Source organism: Cupressus sempervirens, chromosome 6 (genome assembly GCF_028749045.1).
Source record: "Cupressus sempervirens isolate cs-2001-9-10 chromosome 6, ASM2874904v1, whole genome shotgun sequence".
Taxonomy (NCBI): Eukaryota; Viridiplantae; Streptophyta; class Pinopsida; order Cupressales; family Cupressaceae; genus Cupressus; species Cupressus sempervirens.
This window is the reverse complement of record NC_143123.1, coordinates 535,227,211-535,246,647: the sequence shown is the minus strand read 5'-3', so window position 1 is coordinate 535,246,647 and position 19,437 is coordinate 535,227,211. Positions and strand designations below refer to the sequence as shown.

At 33.8% G+C, this 19,437-nt stretch overlaps 1 protein-coding gene across 1 annotated transcript in view; it reads right to left on the bottom strand.

The window, feature by feature from the left end:
• LOC149553370 (Vps51/Vps67 family (components of vesicular transport) protein) overlaps window positions 1-19,437 on the bottom strand; it is a 188,060-nt gene that overhangs the window by 36,499 nt on the left and 132,124 nt on the right. The window contains exon 15 of the mRNA XM_089788836.1: window positions 18,654-18,770. Coding sequence (XP_089644962.1) covers window positions 18,654-18,770 — 117 coding nt within the window. The remainder of the gene's footprint in view (window positions 1-18,653; window positions 18,771-19,437) is intronic.

The following is a 19,437-nucleotide window of genomic DNA, read 5'->3' as shown; positions in this document are numbered from 1 at the left end:
TTTCCACGATGGAAGGAATGGGCAGGTATGGGAAGTGAGCGACAAAGTACTAGTGCATAATATTTAATAGTATATTATTCCTAGAAGATTATACTAGATGAAAGATTACATGCAGCAGTCCACGGAGGAATACAAATTTAAAGAAAGATGGTAAGTAAAATTAACAGTTTCCTACACAAGCTGATGGGTTTTATATAAGTAAAAACAAACAGAAGAGAAGTAAAATGGAAGGTCAACTTGTACGTCTATACAATCAAGTGTTACAAACAGAGGCACCACATCTGAACTTTGTTACTGAATTATTAGAGTTCTTGGTTTGAAAGAGATTTTCAAAACAATACTACAAACATGGACGATGTAATCTTGATTGCATTCATTAAAGAAACTGAATCACATAGTTCGAAGGCAGTTGAGACTTCCAGAATGAAGATTATTGGGAAAAGATGTTATCATACCTGGAGCTAACGTTTCATGAACAACAATGCATTTCCAAGTGCAATGCATTTTGTATCTCACTCATCTAATCGTCACTTTGTGTGTAAACCCAGTTCCTAGCCACTATTGGAGGACTGATGTAAGACACACACATAGGATGTGAATTCATGTCTTCTTATCAGGCATCCTTATCATTTCCATATTAATGATTAGTGACTTCTAAAGAAACCGTTGGCATTGGTGTATTTTGTGTAAGAATTGATAGAATCGGGGACATCGTGGTAGCAACAGGAGATTCTATCTTTTTTGTTACAATCTACAAGACAAGAAATAATCTACTTGAGGATGAGCGGAAATGACTTAAATAAATGGCAGCAAGTAATATGTGAGCAATTATATAACTCCTTGATCCTGCAGATTATCTAATCAGTTTTCCATTCCAATAATAATTAATCACCATCATAAAAGGAAGTGATTGATTGCTAACCGTAGGAAATTGTTGTACGTTTTATAAGATTATAGTATGTAAAGTCAGCAGTTGCAATCAGACTAGGATTTTTTTTTTTTTTTTTTTTTTGATCGGTAAACGGCCGTAGCCTTTAATTTCTTTTATTAATAAAATAATAAATTTAAAAATACAAGGATTCCACCATTCTGACGGGCACTGGTAGGAAAGAATGGGGAAAGAAAACCTCCATTCTTGCCCGGGGCCGTAGTTCTATATTATACATCGATAAAAGGGGCATAACCCAATTTATAAAATCATACATAGTGTCGAGATAATTACAACAAAAAGACTTCAGATATATCTTTAAACCATTCTGATTTATAGCTGCAGAGGACCTGATTTTTGTAAGACATCACATAATAAACAGCAAGGAGTGTTAGGAGTTAGAAAATAATAATTAAGCGATCAAAATGATAGCGTTTAGTGGAATCCAAAGGGAGCAAACTCCATAAAAATAGCAGATACTTTAAGATTTCCAAATACATAGAAGATTATGACAATTAAATGAGTAATCATGGTAAGGAATGCGAGCAAGCCCAATTCTAAATTCGTTTCACTTCTGCAATAATTTAGATGATAGAATGATAATCTATGCCAGAATTTATACGTGTCAGGAAAACGAACTCGAGAATGCCACTAATGCAAACGACGGGAACCCAAATCAACAAACTGTAATGAAATCCGCACCCAAAATACTGAGACTGATAACCAAATTATGAGGCTGGAACAGATATAAGATATTCCCCATAATCTGGTACGAGGCCAGATTAAAGTTTAATAAAATCTCACGAGGGGAATAAAATGGCGATGAATAAAACCATGGATGAGGAAAATTATAAATTTTGGTTATAAATTAAAGAATCTTCTCCATCTGTTCCTTTATTAGCTAGGCTATCGGCTTCCTTATTGCCTTCTCTATATATATGCGAGAACCTTACTTCTTCAAATTTTTTTAGATGTTTAATAATCGTTTCTAATTTAGAATTTAGGATCTAGTTTGGAGTTACCCCTTTTCTGAGAGCATTTATTATGATCTAAGAATCCCCTTCAATTATAATCTTTTTAATATTAAGGCTATTGCATATTTTTATTCCTTCTTCTATTGCTTCAAGTTCTGCTACATTATTAGTCGACATTTCCAATGATTTGGATCTTTTTGCTAACTAGTTACCGGATTCATCCCTTATGATGCATCCTATGCCTACTTTACCAAGATTTCCATCCTGGCAGTGGGGGTTCCCATTTGCAAGCTTGCCTAGCTAGATTGTTTTTCTTTTTGTAGTAGAGAGAGGGATTAATTAGAAGAGACCATAATTTTTTAATCTCCGCATCCCATTCAGAAAATGTTCCTTCTTCTCTAGGTCTCTACCTAAGATCACTATTCATAACTTTCGTAATAGCTACTTCTATTTTGAGATGAGAGCTTGCTCATTAAGACTTTGATTTTGAAAAATGTGGCGATTTCTTTCTTTCCAAATCTCCCAGATTAAAATTGCTAGGGATATATTCCACAATTTTCCATATACTTTATTAGAAGGGTCTTTTGGCCAACCCAGTAGATGAACTATCCATTTGCCAGCAAGAGGGGCAATCCAATTCAGTTTGTATTGGAGCCACCTCCAACACTCTTGAGTAAATTTACAACAGTATAGGAGATGTTCTGCATTTTTTACGTTTTCTTTGCATAATATGCATCTTGATGGTCCTTCAAGGACCATTTTTTTAATTCTATCTATTGTTAGTATTCTCATTTGCATGGCTGCCCAAAGGAACATACCTGCTTTGGGGAGTCTTGTTGGGTCCCAGCATAGATTAATTGGGAGGGTACTAGCTTCCCATCTTTGTGAGTTTGTGATTAATCTGTACCCTTCTTTGACTTTATAAATCCCATCTTTAGAGGCTGCCCAAATTAGTTTGTCCTCCCTATTTTTGATTGAAATTGGTCGGCTTTTTAGAATGTTTTCAAGTCCCTCTTTATCCACCTAGTTGAGTCCACAGTTGGATATGATTTTCCATTTCCAAGTCTTGCCTGATTTAGAGTTATTTTCCTCTATATAATCTTCCACTTTTGTCCCCCATATTGCCTTGAGATGAGTTATTGCTTCTGGAGTTAAATCTAAATAGTTTTGGGGGGGGGGTATCCATTCCATGAATCTTCCCAAAACAGAGCTTTGTCGCCTTTCCCTATATCCCAAGTGAGGTATTTGGATATCAAGTCCTGACACTTAATAAGGAAGTTCCATCCCGCAGAGCCTTTAGGGGGTTCTCTAATTCTAAATAAAGATGTACCATCCGAGGGGTTGAGATATTTATTAAATAGGATTCTGGCCCATTTCCTATCCCTTTCTTGATACATTCTCCATACTTGTTTGGCTCCTAATGCTTCATTCTGCCATTCTAGATTTTTGATTCCTAGGCCCCTAGTTTCTTTAGGTTTGCAGATATTGCTCCAGCTGATTAAAGCCACCTTTTTCTTATCCTCTAGTCCGTTCCAAAAGAAGTCTCACAATTTCTTTTCAATTTTAAGGTTTATGTTTCTAGGTAATTGTGAATAAGAGAGTTGATAGGTGGGAATTGCTGATAAAACTACTTTGATTTTTGTAGTTCTCCCAGCCTTGGTCAACCATCTTCCTTTCCACGATTCTGTTTGATTATCAATTTTCCTTAGAATATAGTCCCAACCTGGGTTGGATTTGCTTCCTTTGTCAAGGTATATTCCTAGGTATTTAAATGGCAAAGTGCTTTTCTTGAACCCTAATTATTACAAATTTGATCTTCTCGATCCTCAGGTGTGTTTAAGAAGAAGATTTTTGATTTCTTAGCATTGATTCTTTGCCCCGAAGCTTTAGTGTATGTTTCTAAAATATGTTGCATTTGTTCTATCTCATTCAAGGTGTTGGCTCCCGCTAGTATAGTATCGTCTGAATATTTGTTGATGGGTCATATTTTCTACGCCTTTAGTAACTTTAACACCTTTAATTTTGTTTTCTGGTTGCGCAGATTTGATTGCTCTTCCAAATGATTCTGCCATGATAATGAAAAGAAATGGAGATATCGGGTCACCTTGTCTAATGCCCCTAGAAATACTAAAGAATCCTTCCGAGGTGCCATTGATGAGAAGAGAGATTTTTGGGGTAGATATACATTGATAGATAATGTTTATCCATTGTTTAGAGAAACCAAAGGCCTCTAAAGTTTTATAGAGGAATCTCCAGTCTACTTTATCATATGCGTTTTGAATGTCTAGTTTTAATAACATACATGCTTTGTTGTTTTTAATTGCGGAGTGTATAGTTTCTTGAATGATAGAAATTTCGTCTAATATGGATCTACTAGGAACAAAACCAGTTTGTTCTTCCGAAATTAGTTTAGGAGGAATCTTTTGAGACGATTAGCTAAGATTTTCAAGAAAACTTTATAAATACTATTGCATAGAGCAATTGGTCTAAAGTCGCCAAGTTCAACACATTCATTTTTTTTGGGAATAAGTGTAAGAAAAGTATGATTAATTTTTGTTAATATTGAAACTCCATTTCTAGAGGCTTCTAGAGCTTTCCATAGTTCTTCTCCTAATATGTCCCAGCATTGCTAGAAGAAAAATGCTTGAAAACCATCTGGACCTGGTGATTTGTCTGGATTAATATTGAAGAGTGCAATTTTGACTTCTTGAAGAGTGCAAGGTTCAATCAAGAATTTATTATCCTCTTCTGAGATCAGCTTAGGTATACATTTTAGCATTTCCTCTTGATCTATTCTATTTGACGAGTCACAATTGTTAAGGGTGTCATTGAAATACTTGATGAAGATATCTGCTATTTCTTCTGGGTTTTCAATTTGCTCACCTTCTGGATTCTTAATCTTTGATATAATATTACGGTTTTTATTATAGATAGTGTTGTTATGAAAGAATTTTGTGTTGCGATCTCCTTCTAATAGCCACTTTTCTCTGAATTTTTGTCTCCAGAATATGTCTTCTTTAGCTAATATTTCTTCTTGTTTTAATAGGTACTCTTTCTCAAGTTGATAAGATTCATTATTCATTCCCTTCATTATAATTTCTTTATTTAGATTACTTATTTTTTCTTCAATATCTAATTTTTCTTTATAAATATTTTTTAAATTGCGTATTATTCCAATTTAAGATTTTTTCTTTAATACTTTTTAATTTTGACACAAAGTAGAACATTTTTCATCCCTGAAACTGTTCTTCCTGCCACCATCCTTTTATCTGATCCATAAAGGATTTGTCCATGAACCACATTTTTTCACATTTGAAGGGGTTCCTGCTTGGTTTGAATTGCTCTTTGATTTCCAATTTTACTGAGAAGTGATCTGAACCTGCCATTGGTAGGATTTTTGCATTTACTGCTTTGTCCATTGTACTAAGGTCACCTTTCAGGAAAAATTTGTCCAAACATTCTACTATGTAACAGAATCCTTTCCTTTTGTTGTTCCATGTATATATTCCATTCTTGGTAGTGATATCAATGAGGGAGTCCTTCTAGATCTAGTTTTTAAAATCTTCCATGGCTCTAGTTACTGAATTACTTCCTTCGTGTTTTTCCTCCTTTCTTAAAACGACATTGAAATCTCCTCCTATGATGAATGTCTCATTATGTTTTGAGTTGATAAAAGTGCTGATTTCGTTCCAAACCGCTAATTTCTCTGCTAATTGGGTGGGCCCGTAAACGTTTATAATAGTCAACTGTATGTTTGATTTTGTGCTGACTGCTCTACTTCCCATCCAGTTAGTATGGGAGGTGATTACTTCTACATTTATTTGCCGAGAATTCCAAATGATTCCAAGTCCTCCTGAGGCTCCCTGTGACTGATTGAATTCTGATTTCCATTTTCCCAATTTCTGACTTAACTTTATTCCCTCTTCTTTGTTTAATTTAGTTTCTTGTAATAATGTAATGTCTGAGTCAAATAAGGTGAGATTACGCTTTAATAAGTGTTTTTTACTAGGGGCATTTAAGCACCTAGCATGCCAAGATGTGATTGTCATTGTTCCTTGGGAAGGATCTTCCCCTTCCCACTTTGTAGAATATCGAGAATCTTGGTTTGTTCCTTTACCTACCCTGCTGCCTCTCTAAGTTCTTTTAGCAATTTCCTTCCTCGTTTCTGCTTTGTTTTTCCGCAATTTGGTGTCTTCCCTTCTTGATTCACTGATATACCTATTATTTCCAAATTTTGTTCCTTTAGCACTTCTTCTGCTATTTCTGAATCTTCTCTTCCTTGTATGTCTTCTATGATAATTTCTTTGACTATCATTTTATTAATTTGATAATCCTTGAATTCTGACATTTGGTCTTTCCCTGAATCCTTAATCTCTTTACTGTTTTCACCTTTGCTAGGGCTGTCCTCTGATTCAATCCACATAATTTGCTCTTCGATTAATGTATTTGTTGGCTCTGAAGATGTTCCCCTCTTTCCTGAATCTGATTCTATTCCTTCTGTGGTTGGTGCAAACATGTCCTTTCCATTACTAAGAGTTTGCCAGAATTTGTAACTTTTCTTTTTCCCTTTCTTTCTGATACTAATGTTGCTCCATTGAGCAGAGTCTATCAGGGGGATATTAACCTCTTCCTCTGCATACCCTTTTTGGAGGGCCTTTCCTTGTAATCTATCAGTCGTATGATCATTTCCTTTATCAGTTCTTTGTTCCATCTGCTCAATTTCTACATTTTCAACAAACTCTTTTGCTTGATCTTTTCCCCGGTCTTCATTGTGACTGTTTCCATTCTCTGATGTTTCCCCTGTTTTTGTTATTTTTATCCTTTTCCCTTTATGTTCTTTGTGAACCTCTTCCGCCAATAAGCTTTGATCTATTAGATCGTTCTGTAGCAGAAGGATTTCATAGAATAGCTTGTTTAATTTCTTGATATTGAATTCCATTTCTTCAATTGTCTCTCTTTCTATTTGACAAACCTTGCACCTTTTAAATTTATCTAGGGAATGCTGGTAGTTTATATTGTCCATCCAGTCTTTTCCCATCAATCCATCTTTATCCATATTCTCTTGTAAAATTTCTTCACTATTCTCTCAATTTCTTTTATTAGAATTGTTGATCTCTTCTACTACTCTCTGGCTTCCTCTATTATTATTCGTAGTTATGATTACCTCTTCTTCCCATGCTTTTCCTTTACCTTTGCTTCCTTTTGAGATTATACTGTCTTTAATGTTATTTTTGATATGCAATTTCGTTAAGTTTGTATCCTTTATTTTGTCTATATCTCCTGAGTATTCTCTAAATGATAAATTATAAATGGATCTGTTGGTGATAATTTTCCTACTTACTGTGTTGCTTAGATCTGATTTTACCAAAACCCTAATTTTATTTGATTTATCTAAGTTATCTTCAAAACCTATGACAGAACCTAATGATTCGCCAATTTTCTTAATGATATTATCCTCCATTAGTTCCAATGGAATTTCTGAGCTTTCCATTCATTTGACAGATTCTATGTTTTTAATATGATTTTTATTAAAATTTGGTTTCCATGCTGTGAAATTAATGTGATGTCCCTTGTAAAAGTAATTATCAAAATTCAAAATTTCATCTTTATCCTTTGAGTTCTAACACAGAATGAACCAATATTTATCTGCAAAAGAGGTTATGTTACCTTATCGCCCCATTTCTTAGATATGATGCGTGCCAACTTGATTCTATTTCTTGGCGATCCATTCCAATACATGTAGATGCCCTTTTTTGCACAATCCTTCCACTTTCCTTCACTATGCGAGTTGCTAATGATAATTCCTTCGCAATCTTTGTTCTTGATTGGGGATCTTTGCTTAGGGTTTCTTGCCTCTCTTTGATTTATTGTTGCTCGATAATTCTTCTGGTGTGGCAAAATGTGAACTTCTTTTGCTTTGTGAGATATTATCTTTCGTGGGATGTAATCACAATTGCTCTTTGGTGAACCATTGGCGTCCTTTGTTTTTCAAAGACTCTTCGGCTCTCGACCTAAAGGGACATTATTAGCCTCCAACATAGTTTTGGGCCGATCTTCTTGCTTTGTCTATCTAGGCATCTTAGGGCTAGGGTTTTACGCTAATGAAGGAGCGTAGTTCGTCTTACTGAAGAATTCTTTTTGGATTTGAAGTTTTGTTGTGTCTCCTTCTTTGCCTTGTTTTATGCTGATTTTGAATTAGTTTTTTCCCGCTTTGCACGATCTACCATCCATCCTCATCTCTGTAATTTTGTCTCTCGAAGATTTCCACGTTTCGTTTGTTATGCTGCCGGATTAGGTTTTCAAATTTGCTTCTGCCCAAACTGATATTGCTTGCTCGATCTCTATACTAAGATGAAAGGGCTTCAAATCTATTGCTTGTGTTCAAAGGAACGAATGCTTTCTTCTGTTGCTGATATGTATAATGGCACGAGTTGGGGCATTTAAAGTTTGCATGCAAATTTGTCTTATTCGCCATATTCGTAGAGCAGACCAAGTTAAAAATTGAGCTTTTACTAAAATTCAATTTTATTACCTTTTGAGATACATACAAATATAGATACTCAAGACAAATAAAATACACCGCTTTATTTGATTGAACTATTTTGTCATAAAGGAAGAACATATGTGCCACTTTTCCTAGATCTTCTCCCATGGAGGCCAAGAAGAAGATGACATCAACTTATTAGCCCAAATTCAAATTGAAGAGTTAGGTGATGTGGAGAAGGTACAAGGCATAGGTGCATTGTAAGAAGAGTTGAAAAGTTAAATCTTGCTTTCGTAACGAGCTAAAAAGAAATAAGTAAAAGCTTGGCATTTATAAGGTAGAAGGAATTCAAATGAGTGGAAAAGGACATCAAACAAGCAGACCCACAGCTGACAAGAAGAAGGGTGACTAGACATTGGCTCATGATAATCAAGTAAATACGATAGCGATTGGAGACTATAATTACCCCACTGCAAGACACACATCATCCACACACGTATCAAAGGTGACGAAAAAAGACCCAGCGATTCACAATAACAAAACAAAACATAAGGTGACCTATTTGTAGCATTGCAAGATCTAAGGGAAACATGCCACGTGGTTGGCAAGGGTGACACACTGCAATTAAGACAAGTCAATTTAGCACTAAGATGCATCAGGGAAGTTGTTTAGGACATCGAGTCTCGATCCCATCAAGGTAAGTATGGGGTGTATTATTTAAAGTTTTCTTAATATTGTTAAAAGGTCCTTACATTATTGATATGCTATAGATATATGGTAAGTATATAATTAAATATGAAAACATATATAGATGCAAATATTTAAGGATACTATTTTAATTTAGTAATGAGACTAAAATAATTTGACATTGTTAAAGGGAAAGGATTAATTGATGAATAGAAATATATATAGATATATATTTGTGTGTGTGTGTGTGTGTATATACATATTCATTCAAAAATGATATTTAATAATTTGACAAATATAAAAAGATTCATTATGAGAGTACGAAAGGTAAGATGTATTATGTTATCTTATTTCAATAAATGAAAATATAAAAATATCCTTTAATTTAATAATTTGACATTATTAAATGTAAGAGGATTAGTTGACATGCAACAAGATAGTAATATAATCTCTTATGAATATAAGTGAATATAGATTAAAGTATATCTTTAAATTAGACATTTACCTATATTGCATTGTATTGATATTATATTATTATACAGAATTATTTATTATCCTTCATTATTTTATTTAATCCATGAAGTCTCTATCTTAATTGTATTTTATATATACTATAAGAGCCATGTGCCTTGATCTTTTTTCCTTCGAGAATGTTCTTGTAGGAAAAAGAGGGAGTGACATTTTATTGGAGGCAGCCTTGAAAGAGAAGGAGCAGATAGAGGATATGATTTAGTCAACCTTTAGTGATATCGATCTTATTGTTTAAGAGGGAGTAAACAATGTTGAGATGGAGTTCTCTAGTGATTAATAAATTGCCGCTGTCAAGAGGACCGTGATTCATACATCGTGACCATGTGATTTTAATGGGCCTACCCCCTATGTACATCATGAGAAAGTGATGACTTTTAAATGATGTCACTTGTATTTGCAGAAGTTACTGTAAGGAAATTTGAGTTGTTGTGAGACGTTAATGAAGTTCTTGAAAATTCATTTGAACCATCTACGAGTCTCTCCTTGATGAATGAAACTTGACATATGAGTTGTACAATCATTCATGTAGCACAATAATACTTAATCAAGATATTGGCGTATTGTGGACAAATTTGATAAAATGGAAGGACATGTTCGATTCTACTGTTAAACTAAATGAATGTTTGGACCTTCAATGGATGAAAAGAGCAAGTTGGAACTTAGAAAGGAGTTGTCATATTTGATTTCAAAATTGTTCAACAATATAAGAATGAGTGGAAATTTTACATGTGGGGGAATAATAGTCAATGTTCCATTCCCACTTGAACCTTATTTAGAGAGATGTTCCATTCTCAAATAATTTAAAATGACAATCTTTGAATCTTCATGTGCTGATAAGTATTTTTATCTTTTACATTTATCTAGTCTTTGTAGTCTCTCTCTTATTTGTAATTCTATACATACTATAAGGGTTATTTGCCTTGATCTTTTCCTTTAAGTTTAAGGATATTCTTATAGGAAAAGAAGGTTGGTACTTTACATATGCTACCAAATATTGTGCAGACTCAATCTAATGATAGTAGCTCCAAAGACCCTAATGATCAAGATGGATAAAGTGAGGCTCTTGAAACAAACATCTTTGATGGTTGAGATTATGAGATTCTTCTACATTAAGAGGGAGTATGACACTTCTTCTAAGGCAACTTTGGAGCATAGAAGATTGATACTCAAAGGGAGTCTAAAAATACACGGTGTGACTACATGATTTTAAAATAGGCCTACCCTTGTATACATCATGAGGAAGTAACAACTTGTCACTAAAAAGTCAGAAGATTGATATCAGATTCAAAAGGAGTTTGACAAACATCCTTAGGTGAAGAGAGCTCTAAGGGAGTAACTAGAGGACCTGACCTCCCAGGATCATTGCTCAAAGGGAGAATTTGAGGTGCAATCCTTTGTAAATGATATCTTCTCTATGAGGAGAAGTTCTAAGTGAAATTCCTTGTAAGGCATTCTTCTTTGTAAGAGAGAATTGAGGTGAAAGCCTTTGTACCACCGGTGGCTGGGTTCATGGTGGTTACTATTTCACATATGATATGTAATGAAAGGCGACGATCTTTCATTGACATATATAAATAGAAGGTAATCATTGTAAGGTGGTAATCTTATAAATGGTACACCTATTATCATGACAAACTTCATTAAGTTGTCCCAAAGTGTTGGAAGTTATGATAGCGAATAGACAAAAGGGAACCATTGTTAGGTGGTGATCTTATAAATGGTAGACCTATTATCATGGTTCTTTAGGCCGGATTTTGCTGGACACTATGATAACGAATTCATCATCTTTCTTTGGGCCGGATTTTGTAAGAGGCCATGATAACCAACTTGTTATGGTTCTTTCGGCCAAATCTTTTCGGACACCATGACATAGTTACTATTATAGACCACACTTAAGGTGGTGTTTAAGCTTATATTAAAGTTATAGAATTCAGTTCAATTGTGTGTTATAAAAGGTGAGATGATATCTCTTCATATACTTGAGAGTATAATGTGTTCTATATCAATCCTCCCTAACTAAGAGGGAGTGTTAAAGTTGTAGCTTCAATTGGATTGATTCGATCTAATATACATTATTGTTATTGGTAATCATCATTTCCTATATATACTTATCCATGTTAATAATATATATTATTGTATATAATACATATATATATTATTGTATATAATAGATATATTATAGTATATGATATATATATTATATTATATATTTTTTATTTTATTTTGTTATACATATTATTATTATTCATGTTAATATAATATTATTTAAATGATGATTACACCATAGAGACATGTCTCTTTATGAGACATGTCTCCACTCATATTTATATGAGATCTAAATCTGCATTTGGAAATCATCAATAACAATGGCTATGAGTCTACATTTGCAAAAACAATCCTAGAAATTAACACTTAGGTTCGCACATGAATTGACTAAATGTATTAGTTGCGTAACAAATATCAAGTTGAGTATTCACCAAGTACATTAGTAATCCAATTATCTGTCTGTAGTATGTAGGGTCTGTAGGTTCAAATTCAAATTCATCATTTTTAAGTTTGTGAGTATTTATTTCCATTGGTGTGGATAACGGTTTAAGTTTGTGAGTATTTATTTCCATTGGTGTGGATAACGGTTCAAGATGTCAACAATGTACTTTCCTCAGTTTAAGAAAATGTAGGTCTCCTTTTGCCATACTTCTAGACCCCAAAAATTAGTATAGGAGTCCAAGATCTTTCATGTCAAACTCAGCCACAAGATCCTGTTTGCATTTTACTTAAAATGATCTTCCCCTGCTATTAGTAAGCCATCAACATATAAAATAAGAATAATCATATCACCATCTGATATTTTGAAATATGTATTTGGATCAGCTACAATTTTGGAGTGCCCTAATTTAGTGAGATAATTGTCTATGATTTCGTACCATGCCCTAGGGGCTTGTTTAAGGCCGTAGAGTGCCTTCTTCAATTTGCACACATAGGAATTTTTGTTGTGGGTGACAAATCCTTTTGGATGTTCTATCTATACTTCTTCATCGATAACCCCATTTTAAAAAGTAGTCTTCACGTCCATTTGATGTATATTCCATCCTTTAGATGCTGCAATAGCAAAAATGGTTCTGGTAATTCTAGCCTTCAGAGAAAATCCACGGGCAACGAATTTGGCTTTGTATTTTTCAATGCTACCATCGGGTGCATTGTTGATTTTGAATAACCTTTTAGAAGACGCCACTGGTTTGTTTTTAGATCTAGGTACCACATCCCAAAGATCATTTTTTAATACAAATTGATATTCTTCAATCATTGCATCTTTCCAAGGTTGACATGATAATGCCTCTTCAACACTTGATGGTTTAGATTTGATGAGCTCGGATACTAAATCAACATAGCATGAATGACTTCTAGTTTTCTTGCTTTCTCTAAATATTTCATCAGATCCTACATTGTTTTCTTCAATCATTTTTCTTGCCCATAGCGGCCTTTCTTGTTGTTCATAACTTCAACATTTTCCGTATTTGATGATGGGAGTTCATGATCTTCTGAACCACTCTCCCTCTGATTCTCAACTATAGGATTCTCATCTAATTTTGTTGTTGATTCCTCATTTCATTCTTCAATGTTTTTAGATAAGTTATACACAGTATCTTCTTGAAATTTTACATCTCTGCTGATTTCAATAGTTCTTTCTCCCGGGATGTAAACCCTATAACCTTTGGTGGATTCACTATATCCTACAAATATAGCTTTCTTCCCAAAGGGCTCAAATTTGGTTCTCTTTTCTTTCAGAATATGGATATATACAAGACATCCAAAGATTCTTACATGACCTGAATCTGGTTTGTTTCCTATAAAGGCTTCTTCAAGGGTTATATTCTCTAATAAGATTGAATAAGGACATCTATTTTGAATGTATACTAGAGTATTAGAGGCTTCAACCCAAAATGAGATGTGGAGGTTTTGATCATGCATCATGGCTTTAGCGGATTCAATGATAATTTTGGTTTTCCTTTCTACCACTCCATTCTGTTGAGGATTACACGGGAATGTAAACTCCCTCTTAATCCCAACAGAGGTGCAGAATTCTTTAAAGTTCACGGAAATATATTCCCATCATCGCATAGGATTAGATACATGAAGGTCTTTTGGAATTGAATCACAACAATGGATCTCTAAGAGATAAGTGGTCAAAGAATGATTTAGGTACTTATTGAACACTATGAAAGGCTGAAAATGGTCAGAGCAGCTTCTTTCTTGGGCAATAATGACCAAAATCGGGTTTTAGGAAGTGGACTAAATGTAGGCAAAAATGTAGCTTTGCTTTGAATGGATGAGAATGCAAGCTGGGAGAATATGGATGTATGTGGATAAGAGTTGTGTTTTTAAAAATATGAGCTTTTCCCAAAATTGGGTTTTTGAGATGCATTTACATGTGGTGGAGAACTCATTAGTTCTACCTTGTGTAAATATGCAATCGGGTTTTAGGAATCCGATTACACATTTGGGAGATGTAGAGTTAGGCAAATTTGGAAATGGGTTGGATATGAAAGCTGAAAATATGGAAAAATACTTACATTCTTTGGGGGAAGATTACAACTTTTTCTTCACAAACAAACTAAAACAAGTAACCAACAAACACACAAAGTATATACAAAAACAAGAAACAAAAATGAAGATACCCCTTGCTTTGACTTAACTCGATAAGTTTCCGCACTTCACTCTTGTATGCAAATTTGTTTTTGGATTGAAAAACCTTTGCATTTACAAAGAATGAGAGTTTTGAACGTATTTATTATCTTTCAAGAAAAATCTAGGGCTGGAACTAAACAAATGGAAAGTAAAGAGTAAAAGAATGCATCAATCAAGAAATGCATATAACCTTACACTTACTTGGAGAGCAAAGAGCAAAACTTGGAGCAAGAAGAAACTAGAATAAAACTCTCTTCTCCAAAATTGGGTTTTAGAAATGTGTTTGCATGTGTAGATCAAATGCCTTTGAAAAACTCTAACTCCAACCCTAAATCGCACTTTTCATGTGCAAATGTATATGGGAAATGATGCAAATGTGTTCTCAATATGCTAATCGCACTTTTTCAGCATGTTTGCATGTTGGAAATGGAATCCTAAGTGCAAATCGCGATTTTAGGGGGCATTTGCATATGTTGAAAATGATGTATTTGCAAGCACCAAAAGATTCTACCACCAAATGCCCAAGAAAATCGCACTTTTCCAAGTGCTTTGCATATACAAGATGGGAGTTTTGACACAAATCGGGCTTTTCCAGCCTCTTAGCATGTCAAGTTTTCCTTCAAATGCCCAAAGTCGAGATTTTCATGAGCAAATACATATTTAAAATGTGCAAAGGCAAGGGTATAAGACTCAAACATCAAAGCAAATTAGGGTTTTTGAGGCCCAAGCATATTTAAAATAAGTTTGACATGCAAAGAGAAAGTTCATAAATTCAAGTGCTCAAATGGAGCGAAGAATTCATGTTGAAATGCATGTACTTGGTGAAAATCAGACTTTTCCCAGCACATTTACACATTGGATATCAATGACTTTAAGCAAATCGGATTTTCCAAAACACATTGCATATTACATATTTGCCTTCCCATGCAAATCACACTTTTCATGGTCACTTACATGTTTTGCAAACACATGCAAAGTTCAGATTGTGGTTTTGGAGATCATTTACAATTTACATTTTACAAAATTAGTGCAAATTGGACTTTTCCAAGGCATTTACACATCACATATTGCATATGAATGCCCAATCACACTTTTAGGATTCATTGCATGCTACCTCATTGCATAGAAGTCCAAGCATAGGGTTGGTCGCACTTTTCTGAGAGATTTACATATTGCATTTTACATGTAAATAATCAAATCGGGGTTTTCATGGTCATTTACATATTTAAATTACAAGTAAAACCACCCAACCAAGTTATTTTGATAGAAAACAAGTAGCTTTTGCAAGTCAATCATGGTTTTTGAAGGTAAATACACATTGCATATTCAAAAATGTATTATATGCAATATTTAGTTTACTCCAAAAAGTGCAGTTCACCTCTTGGAGTGAGGAAAAGCTACCAAAATCGGGCTTTTTGGGTGCAACTACATGTGTATTTGACTTACACATACTTGGAGTTTCTATTTTGCACAAGTTGAATTGATTCACTTAAGTGAATCTCACTTTTTGGGGTCCATTACACATAACATTTTTATGTGTCAATTGTAAATGGGTCGAAAAAGGAGATTTTCACTTAACTGATTTAAGTTATTACAATGAAGTGCAGCATAACATCAAATTAGATTAAAAGGTGTGCTTTATACTTAAATGACTTAAGTTATAAATTAAAAGATTAAAAAGTGTAACTATATAACTTAAAAACGTATTGTAAAGTGGTTTCAAGTCATATATTTAAAAAGTGCAACATAACATTAAATTATAAATTTAATCAAAAACACCAAATTATAAGGTATAATATTTAAGATATGCAATCGGGGTTCTAAAACCCGATTACACATGCACTTAAACCTTAATAACTTTGTATTAACAACTCTGATTTAGTCCAAAGATAGCTCGAAATGAGGGTGTGATCAAAAGCAAGAGTTCGAAGGAAACAAAAAGACAAACAATCCCAACAAGCATGCTAAAATGCAAAAAAGGACTTTGAAGGCCCTAAAATCAAGTATAGGTTACCAAACCTAAAAACAAAAAGGACATGGCGAGAACCTCCAATAAAAAGACTCACAATATGAATTGGGCAATATTAATTGATCATTTTTTGTCAATCGTATACTGAGTTATCTTAGAGAAACTATGAAACTTTATAGGAAACAATTCGTAGTGTTGCATCCATTTTGTGCTGACAAAATGAAGGACAACAACTTTATGACAGGTACATGTTACCAAGTTGCATTCAAAGAAACAAATACTCTGAAATTTCATTAGGTCAATCAAAAATAAAAGGAAATTCCCTCAATCCCACCTGCCATACCATAATTGGAATTTAGAAAGTTTCCCAGATTAGACCCTCCTCGTTTTATCTTTGCTATCAAAGTGTTAAACCAAGAAAACCAAACAAACCCTCTAGGTTTTATTGTGAATCTTATCACCCAACGAATTATCTGTCCAAAAATGTAAACATAGATTTTGACAGTCCGAGTTTGCTTGGATAAAGTGTTAAAATTTGTCCCTCACTTTTGTCTCATTTTCGTCAAATCCATTGAATCACTTCTTATTTTGTTTTCTTGACAATTTGTTATTCCTTTTCATGATACTTGTATACTCTTTGATGGGTTTTACAAAAACACAACTAACCATCATTGTGACAATTTCACAAGGAATGGGTATTGTATTTCTCAAGGTTGCACGGGGATGGGGGTACTTGGGGTACTTGGGGTACCGGTACGGGCACGGGTACAGCTATTTTTTATAATAGGGGATGGGGGTACTTGGGTATGTCAAACTTTATTTTTAATTTTGCTTTTATATTTATAGAAAACCTGAATTTATGAGCCATGACAATGATTTTTCAACTGAAGAACAGTGATAAAGTTTGCAAATGTAATGTATTGTTTTCAGTTTCAGATTTGTTATATGTTAATAATAATAATTTATGATAAATGTTTAGATGCATAACATAGAAGGCAGACTTTAAACATGAACAAGAAGATCATAAATCATATGACAATGACATATTGCAAATGATAAATTTCTGGCTTTAACAGTGATAAAGTTTATTGTTGATCAATATCGTATCAAAGTTTCAAATTGATTAGGTATGAATTAAGCTTGATAAACAAATAACAGAGAAGGAAAACTTTAAACATGAACAAGATCATAAATCATATGACGATGACATATTGGAAATGATAAACTTATGCTTGAACAGTGATAAAGTTTATTGTTAATCAATATTCTATCAAAGTTTCAAACTAACTAGGTATTGAATTAAGCTTGATAAACAACGAGATGATACACAAACAAAAAACTGAAAAAAAAAAATCAAAAATCTCAATCAAGGTCCTTAGCTATGATGCTCTCCACCGAGTACCTGATACTTGGGATACGCGTACCCGGTACTTGGGTACGTGGGTACGAGTACCAAGGGTGTGGGTACAAGTACCCATGCAAGCTTGGTATTTCTAAATTAGTTTGACATGATTTCTCAATGATTAGAAGCCTTTCGTAATACAACTTGACCTAAATCAACTAGCATGCTTTTTTTTTTTTATAGGTAATCGACCAAAGCCTTGATTATTTATCATTTATTTATTATTTGTGAAGATTAATTATTATCATTCGTTAAGCTTGAGTAGTTTCAAACCCAAGACCTCCCCGATGAGAGGCTCACAAGTTACCGTTGTGTTGTAGGCTCTTGCCTAAATCAACTAGCATGTTACCAATGAGTTATATTCATACTTTTAATCTGTCTAAAGGACTAAGAATATTTCTCTCATAGAATTATTCCACCATGCAACATATTCTAATCAGATAGAAAACTAATTAATTATAGTCTGTACAAGATTAGAAAACTCATCAAATTGTTTTCATACAAAAAAATTAGAAAATAGACAAATTTTATAACATTGGAATAATTCTCTATGTGATAGTTGCTTAAATCTCACAAAGGAGGCCAATACAATTATTGTTCAACTTCTCAAGTGCATAAATGTTTATTAACATTTATCTCACTTCTCCAAATAGCCATTGGACAGTGATCTTCCAGCCATGGAAAAATGGAATCACACCCATAATTTACGTAAAATTCAGCAGAGAAAAGATTTGAAATCATAAAAACGGCCATTATTCAATTTGATACATATTACAACTTATGAAAACAAAATTTAAATTATTTTTTAATATTATTCGTCATCCTATTTAATCAACTGTTCCTCATTCTTCTACTGCTTTGAAATTTGCATAAAATTAAGTAACAAAAAAGAAATTGACCAAGAACAAGCACAGGAAAAGGAATCACAACTTCTGCCAAACAGAGTTACAAAAGAATTGCACGCAAAAGACATGGAAGAGGTGATGACTCACAAGATGCATAAGACTTCCCCCAGTTGAACGAAACATTCGACAAATCTCAGCAGGAACAAATGGAGGCCCTTCCTCGTAGCTTCTAGCTCCACCCCCAGAGAAAGAAGCAGCTATCTCCTGTACGCCATTCAATCAATAATTTCAATCAGCTTGAGGAGCCAAGAAAGAAATTCAGCTCAACATGTAAAATAAGAACCAGCTTTACATTTGTTTCAGTTTGTCTTCTATTTTAAAAAATGAGAAATGAAAGATTTTGATTGATTAAATAGCCTCCAATGTTCTGGCAGGATTTATTCAGAAATCTTCTGCCAAGTAAAAACATAAGACAAACTATTATTGGACAAAGATAATATTTTTGTGCAAAATATGAAAAGAATGTCATAAATAACTATGAAGGACATCTATTCATGAACAGTGCCATCAATGCCATTTATAAGTGTATAGACTCTATGTGCTTTCAGATGCCAATTTTATTTAATTTCTTTTAGTAACCAACCATTTCTATTGTTTTTAATCTTCCATAGATGAATACTTTGCAATTCCTCAAAGCCAATCTCAAATGATCATCAATTAGCCATTTCACATATTTTTAAAACATTTGCACTCACCTCTGAGTAACTGAGCAATTGATCTACACTACGTGGATAGGACAGACTTTTTAACTAGAGTGCAAAGAATTCACTCAGAAGTATGAAGGTTAAGTTAGAATTTTAAGAAAATTATTGTTTTTCAACAATAAAGGAAGCCCTCCCAGTTCTTGATTTTGCATCCTGTTCAACATCAC